The 7,531-nt window shown below is 40.9% G+C and overlaps 1 protein-coding gene across 1 annotated transcript; it reads left to right on the top strand.

Annotated features, from left to right (window-relative positions):
* Nucleotides 1-528: 528 nt before the first annotated feature.
* LOC148572684 (uncharacterized) lies at nucleotides 529-3,068 on the top strand. Its single transcript, XM_088509625.1, has 3 exons — nucleotides 529-1,972; nucleotides 2,054-2,442; nucleotides 2,518-3,068. Exons 1-3 carry the CDS (start codon nucleotides 1,210-1,212, stop codon nucleotides 2,986-2,988), a joined length of 1,623 nt encoding a protein of 540 aa, XP_088365751.1. The 5' UTR covers nucleotides 529-1,209; the 3' UTR covers nucleotides 2,989-3,068.
* The last annotated feature ends 4,463 nt before the right edge of the window (nucleotides 3,069-7,531 follow it).

The following is a 7,531-nucleotide window of genomic DNA, read 5'->3' as shown; positions in this document are numbered from 1 at the left end:
ACTTCTCTGCCTACCTTCAAAAACTACACTACAACTTTAATTGTCACTTGTACAGCAAGCAACACTAGCTATAGCTATTTATAGCAAATTCCATATTAGTATTAGACTAATTAAACAAGTATTACAAAAATTAAGGCAGGGGCAATTAAAATTAGAGTTATGCTACATGTACACTAAAATCAGCTACCAAGTTATCCGTAATATATGTTAGAATACAAATACACATGTATTTATACACAAATACATTGATAACTAATTTTAGTAGCTGATTTTGATGTAAAGATAGCATTTTTGTCAAAATTAATCACTTTAAAGTATGGGCCTTCAATCAAATCAAATATCTAAGTGATGAGTCATGTGGACCAAATTTAAAGACTATGAGTGTGTATACAAAGACATGTTCATCTCTTAATAGCTTTGTTCCTGCCTGGTTGTGGCCGAGCTATATGTCTCCTTGGAGGGTTGAACGTCCGACCTTGTTGGAGAACTTCAATATGCCTCGACCACCAAGTGAAACAAGGGGGGGGAGCACCTGCAAAAAGCACTCCGACGCTCAAGTCAGCTAAAGAGAATTATTTGAAGAGTTATTTTAGCTTAGAACGATGATCTACCTTTTCAATTTCAGCTGTTTCCTTTATAACTCGGAGATGATGGCCGTTTATTGACCGTTTCTGTGTAACCGATCATAGTGGTTTAATGCCATAAAGTCGGCAAAGTTAATGTGCCGATTAAAAAGGGATTCGCCGAGCTATAATTCGTAACCGACGTATAACGGTTGTATCACAGCCCCCAAGCTTAGCCTGTGTTTTAAATGAGGCAGGTTGAGCTTTTGAAATTAAATGGCCGAATTATAGCTCGGCGCAGGGATGGAGCCCCCAGTTCAACTTGACTCATTACTTTGTAACGTCAATTAATATTAGTTAAAAAAGTAACTGCTATGATGGTATAAATGAATGTCAACAGTTTTCAATGCAAGGCTCAAGTTCCTAAGTAGGCTTGGAACCGTTGGAAGTGGGTCTTGGATTGATGGCCATGATTACGGCTTGGAATTGAAAGGGTTTCATTAAATGAATGGGAAAAGGAAATTTTCTTTTCAGGTTCCGCTTACAGTTTGCTGTTTACACTTCATCTTCCTTCAAAAACAATGAGTAGAAGAGGTAAGTAACTGCATTTTCTTATTTGCTTCTTTCCTAATTTCTGTAAAGAAAAATGAGTGACAAAAAGGTGAAAGCTTTTCCTAAAGTAGAGGATGATGATTTGTATGAATGGGTAGATGATGATGTGAAGATAAGGGCTTCTCTGTTCTTTGACAGAGAGAGTTTCGAGGGTCTGAATATGTCTAAGATGGTCAGACCTGGTTTTCATATTGAGTTGTTGCCATGCAACCGTACGGATCGAATTTTTCATAGAAGTAAAGGTTTTGAAAACTTTTATATGTATAGCTGTGTGCTTGAGGAATTATCTGTAAAACTTCCTTTTACTAAGTTTGAATGCAATTTGTTAACCCAAATGAATTGCGCACCTTCTCAAGTTCATCCTAACGGATGGGCGTTCATTAAATGTTTTCAAATCCTAATGGAGTTTTTGGAGATTAAACCTGATTTGGAACTTTTTTTCTCCCTGTTTCAAGCAAAGGGTGTATGGAAAGGTCTCTGGATTAACTTGAATAGTACTCCTGGATTTTCTGTTTTCAAACTATATAAATCTTCTTTCAAAGATTTTAAGGAAATGTTCTTCAAGGTAAAGCCAGTAGATGAAGAATTTCCATTCTATTTAGATGAACATCTTGGGGAGAAGTTTCCCCTGTACTGGTGTTGTCAACCCAATCATATCCTAGGGCCTGAACTAATAACACCTCGGAATGAATGTATTATAAGTTTTTTGATGGAAATGGTTGACCGAGGTGGTTTAGTATCGGTGTCGGATTTGCTTCCTTGGGAAGAGGATAAAGCATCTGTTGTGCAATACCTTGGTGAGGCACTGTTTGCGCTACGTAAGTTGGGTTTGCTTATATTGTTTAATTGTTCTCAATAAGGTTGTGTTTCTTTTGTAGGCGGGAGGTTTCCTGGAGTTTCGGCTTCGAGCATGAGGGCCCGGTTTAAAATGAAAAATTTTGAAGGGTCTTCTTCAAACGCCGAGAAGGTAGAGGGTGAGGTTGAGGTTAACCAACCGGCACAGAAGAAAAAGGGTATTGTTTTTAAGAAGAGAAAATCTGAGGTGATTAATCTGGAGGAAGGGGAAAAAGCGGTACCGTTGAGTGAGTTATCGAATTTTACTGTTAAACAAGAAAAGCTGCATTCTTTCGAAGAAGAGGGTGATGGCTCGTCTGTGTGGGATAAAAAGTTCCCTTTCAATGTCTTGGCGGATGAGATTGTTCAATCTGCTCCCGATGTTGCTCGCATTGAGGAAGTTGGGGATGTTGGGATAGATCAATTCATGCAGGTCGGTTTTGTTTCATGTAATGATATATGTATATATTTTTTGAAAACTTCTAACTGATTTTCTGGTATTGGGCAGGTTCTAGGTTTTCGACTAGTTAGCATCGGGCGAAGTCAGGAAAAAAGGCATAAGATGATGCTGGGTAATAGTTTAGAGATAACTGAGCTGAAGGAGCAATTGAAGTCAAAGGAAATTGTTCTTACCGAGCTTAAAGAGGAGCTGTCAGTGTCAAAAGAAAAGCTGAAACTTGTGAAAGAGGATCATGAAAGGGCAGTAGAGTCTCTAGGAAAAAAGGTAAATGAACTGTCTACAATGAGCGACCAGATTATTGAGGTTACAGCAAAATTGAAACATATGGAGTCTAATCATGAAGCTGAGATCCTTGATGCTTTTGCCGAGGGTTTTGAACGTGCCGTTATTCAAGCGAAGTTCTTACATCCTGAAGAGGATTTTACCGCTTTGGATCCGAGCAAGGTGGTTCGGGATGGTCAGTTGGTTGATGATGAAGAAGTTGTGGAGGAAGAGGGTAATAATAATTTAGCCGATTAAGAAATGTTTGAAGTAATTAGTTTTATATTTTGTGATGTGTTGAGGGATGCTAATACTCTCATGAACACTGTGTGCTTTGATTAAAGTGTGCATGGCCCCTTTAGTGACTGTTATTTTGTTTGCTGACAATATATTTGAATAGTTTATTGTCATAGATTTTGCTTAGCTGATACCGTCATATGGGGTTTGATCATTATTAGGTGCTGAAAGATTGTCAGCTATTGATTTTGCGCACTTGAGTCTAATGCGACTTTTGTGTTGATAAGATACCGTTTGTGAATGGATAAGTATGTAACATAAGATTTTCATAAACAAAGTAAGTCGTAACAAGAAGATAAATATTGTTCTGACGCAGTACCTTTACATCTTGAATTTGGTAAGCTAGCCTCGTTAAAACCTCCTTGAGCAAAACCTAACTTTTAGGAAAAATCTCAAGGTAGGAAAAAGAGTGCCAGCATTCTGCATTGCTAACTATAGTATTGTTTCAAGGATTGAATATTCCAAGTGTTAGGTAGTACCGTGCTATCTAATTGTTCCAATCGATATGCTCCTTTTCCGAGCACTTGGTGAACACGGTAGGGGCCTTCCCATGTCGCTGCGAGTTTTCCATGAGTGGGTGGCCTTCGTGCTGCTTCGGTTTTCCTCAATACTAAGTCTCCGACGTGGAAGGATCTTGGCTTCACCCTTTTATTGTGGCGCTGACCTATTCGCTGTTGTAAGGCTTTATGGCGCACAGCCGCTACGGCTCGCACTTCCTCTAGTAAATCGAGCTCGGCTCGTCGAGCATGGTCATAATCCTCGGCTTGTGTCCTTAAGGAGCTCTGTGATATCTCAATGGGTATCATTGCTTCCGATCCGTATACCAAACGAAATGGTGTTTCTTTAGTTGCGGAGTGTGTTGATGTATTATAACCCCACAAAATCTCTGGGACAAGCTCGGCCCATAGTCCTTTAGCATCGTCGAGCTTTTTCCTTAAAGCTTGAAGGAGGACCTTGTTTGCAGCTTCAGCCTGGCCATTGGATTGAGGATGTTCTACTGAGGAGAAATGCTGCTTTATCTTTAAATTCTGTAAAAAAGTCTTAAAATTATGGTCGGTAAACTGGCGACCATTATCAGTTAAGATGTGACGAGGTATACCAAATCTGCAAATTATGTTTTTCCAGACAAATGATATCATTTGAGCCGATGTAATTTTAGCAAGTGGCTGAGCCTCAATCCATTTAGAAAAATAGTCAATTGCAACAATTAAATATTTTACCTGTCTTGGAGCTGTAGGGAAAGGTCCTAAAATATCCATCCCCCATTGATTAAATGGCCAGCTTACCGTTGAGTGATGCAAATCCTCGGCAGGGATGTTAATAATCGGGGCATGTTTTTGGCAATGGTCGCACGTTCGGACCTTTTGCTGACTGTCCTTCCATATGGTCGGCCAGTAAAAACCGGCACGAAGAATTTTTTGTGCTAGGCTCCTTGCTCCTGAATGCATTCCGCAAATACCTTCATGTACCTCAGCTAAGGCCAGGTCGGCCTCTGACCTGTCTAAGCATTTTAACAATGGTCGAGAATAGCCTCGCCTATACAATTTGTTATTCAGTAATGTAAAGAAAGATGCCTGTCTTTTGAACGTTTTTAGGTTCTGGAGGCCTTTTGGAAGCTCTCCACTTCTAAGATACTGAATATATGGGTCTTGCCAACTATCTTCATCGTCTATATGATAGATATTAAGTATATTTATGCTCGGCTCATGGAGGGTGGATTGTAAAAGTGAGGCAGTGTGTGACTGAGTGGTAGCTAGTTTGGATAATATGTCGGCCCTGTGATTTTGATCTCTCGCTATATGGTTAATTTCAACTTTTGAAAAACGATGCATGAGGTCTTTGACAATTGCTAAATATTTTGACAAAATTGGGTCTTTAGTTTGAAAACTCTGTTTTACTTGTTGAACAACTAAAAGAGAATCGCAATAAACTTGCAAATTGTCAATATGTAGTTCAATTGCTAACCTGAGCCCGGCGACTAGGGCTTCATACTCGGCTTGATTGTTGCTAGCCTTGAATGAGAATCGAAGAGAATGTTCAATAACAACTCCTTCCGTGTTTTCCAAAAGTATTCCTGCTCCAGACCCATGAGGGTTTGAAGCCCCATCAACAAATAATGTCCAGTCTGCAATATTCGTATCCGAGCTTGATCCTGTGAATTCGGCCACGAAATCTGCTAAGTACTGTGACTTGATAGATCCTCGTGGTTGATAATGGATGTCAAACTCGGAGAGTTCAATGGACCATTTTATCAACCGTCCTGCAAGCTCGGGCTTGGCGAGTATTTGTCGCAATGGTTGAGAAGTTCTAACATTGATAGTGTGGCTCTGAAAATATGGGCGTAGTCGTCTTGCCGAAAAAACTAGTGCATAGGCGAGCTTCTCTAATCTCGGATAGCGAAGCTCGGCATTCTGCAATGATTTACTCACGAAATACACTGGCCGTTGAGCACTCTTAGTTTCTGCAACAAGGACGGAACTAATTGCCATATCAGTAACTGACAAATATAAATATAACGGCTCGCCAACCTTGGGTTTCTGTAAAACAGGGGGTTCAGAAAGAAATTGCTTTAGACTGTTAAAGGCCATTTCACAGTTTTCATCCCATTGGAAAGTCGTATTTTTCTTTAAACATTGGAAAAAGCTGAAGGACTTGGATGCTAAACATGGTAGGAATCTGGATAGTGCTGCTAACCGCCCTGTTAATCGCTGAACCTCCTTGATGTTTGTGGGACTATTCATATCAAGGATTGCTTGACACTTCTCAGGATTAGCCTCAATTCCTCGGCTAGTAAGGATGAAGCCGAGGAATTTTCCTCCTCGAACACCAAAGGCACATTTCTCCGGATTGAGCCTCATGTTATAAGCTCGGATTTGGCCAAAAATTTCAGCAAGGTCTTCAATATGGGAGTGGCCGACCTTCGTCTTGGCGACCATGTCGTCCACATATACTTCAATGTTCCGACCTATTTGTTGTTCGAAGACTTTGTTCATCAGTCTTTGGTATGTTGCACCTGCATTCTTTAAGCCAAAAGGCATGACATTATAGCAATAATTACCATATTCAGTAATGAAGGCTGTTTTTTCTTGGTCTGATGGATGCATAAAGATCTGGTTATAACCAGAGTATGCATCCATGAAACTCAAGGTACCATAACCACAAGAGTTATCAACTAAAGTATCAATAGACGGCAAAGGGTAGGCGTCCTTAGGACATGCTTTATTAAGATCTGTAAAGTCGACGCACATGCGCCATTTACCGTTATTTTTCTTTACCATGACGACGTTGGCCAGCCAGGTTGTAAACCTGATTTCTCGGATGAAATTTGCATCAATGAGCTTTTTGGCTTCGGTCATAGATGCGAGCCTCTTCTCATTTCCAAGATTTCGTTTTTTCTGGGATATTGGTCGGGCGGCCGGGCTTAATGCCAATTTATGAGTAATGACAGATGGGTCAATGCCTGGCATGTCTCCTGATGTCCAAGCAAATAGATCAGTGTTTTCCCGCAGAAAATGGACGAGCTTTTCCCTTTCCTTGTCTTTTATGGAGGATCCTATGAAAGTAAACTTTGTCGGGTCATCTGTTAATATAAGCTTTGTTAGCTCCTCGTTTGGTGATGGACGATCTTGAAAATCGGCTCTGGGATCAAGCTCGGCCAGCGTTGGCTGTTCGGCACTGATGGAGTTTACACGCCGCTCGCAACTTTTCTTGATAGGCTTTAGGCTTGTATTATAACAATATCGGGCTTCTTGTAGGTCTCCATGGATTGTGGCGACAATATTATCCTGCACAGGGAACTTGACACACAGATGAACAGTGGATACAATTGCAGCAAATCTGTTTAAAAAAGGTCTTCCTAAGATAAGGTTGTAGGGACTAAAACAGTCAACAACAAGGTACTGGATATCATGTGTTTTAGATAAAGGCTGCTCACCAAGTGTGGTTTGTAACCACACTGAACCCATAACTGGAACTCGTTCTCCTGAAAATCCGACCAAGTCTCCTGCAGATGGTTGTAAAATGTTAGTACTTAGCTTCATTTTTTCAAATGTAGTAAAAAATAACACATCGGCGCTGCTGCCTGGGTCTAGCAGCACTTTCCGAACTATTAAGTCGCCCAATTGGATAGAGATGACAACGGGGTCATCCAAGTTGGTGTCCTGGCAACTAAAGTCGTTCTGGCAGAAGGTCATCTCTGGCACGTCTGGCATTGGCTGAGGATTGCTCGTGGTAGCTCCAAGTGCTAACATGGCCCTGTATGTACGTTTTCTAGCCGAACTTGTTTGTCCTCCTCCGGCATAACCGCCTGAGATGCAATTGATTATGCCTCTAGGTTGAGCAGGAGCCTTTTCTTTGTCCTTCGATGATGATGATGATGGTGGTGCAGGTGATGGATCTGAAGTCGGAATAGCTCTCTTCTGCATATGACCCGAGATGAATTTATCAAGGTGTCCCTGTCTTGCTAAGCGTTCTAACAGGTCTTTGGCGATCACACAATCGTCGG

Source organism: Arachis ipaensis, chromosome B3 (genome assembly GCF_059453495.1).
Source record: "Arachis ipaensis isolate K30076 ecotype BB chromosome B3, ASM5945349v1, whole genome shotgun sequence".
Classification (NCBI taxonomy): domain Eukaryota; kingdom Viridiplantae; phylum Streptophyta; class Magnoliopsida; order Fabales; family Fabaceae; genus Arachis; species Arachis ipaensis.
The sequence above is the reverse complement of the archived record's forward strand: the minus strand, read 5'-3'. Positions and strand labels throughout refer to the sequence as shown.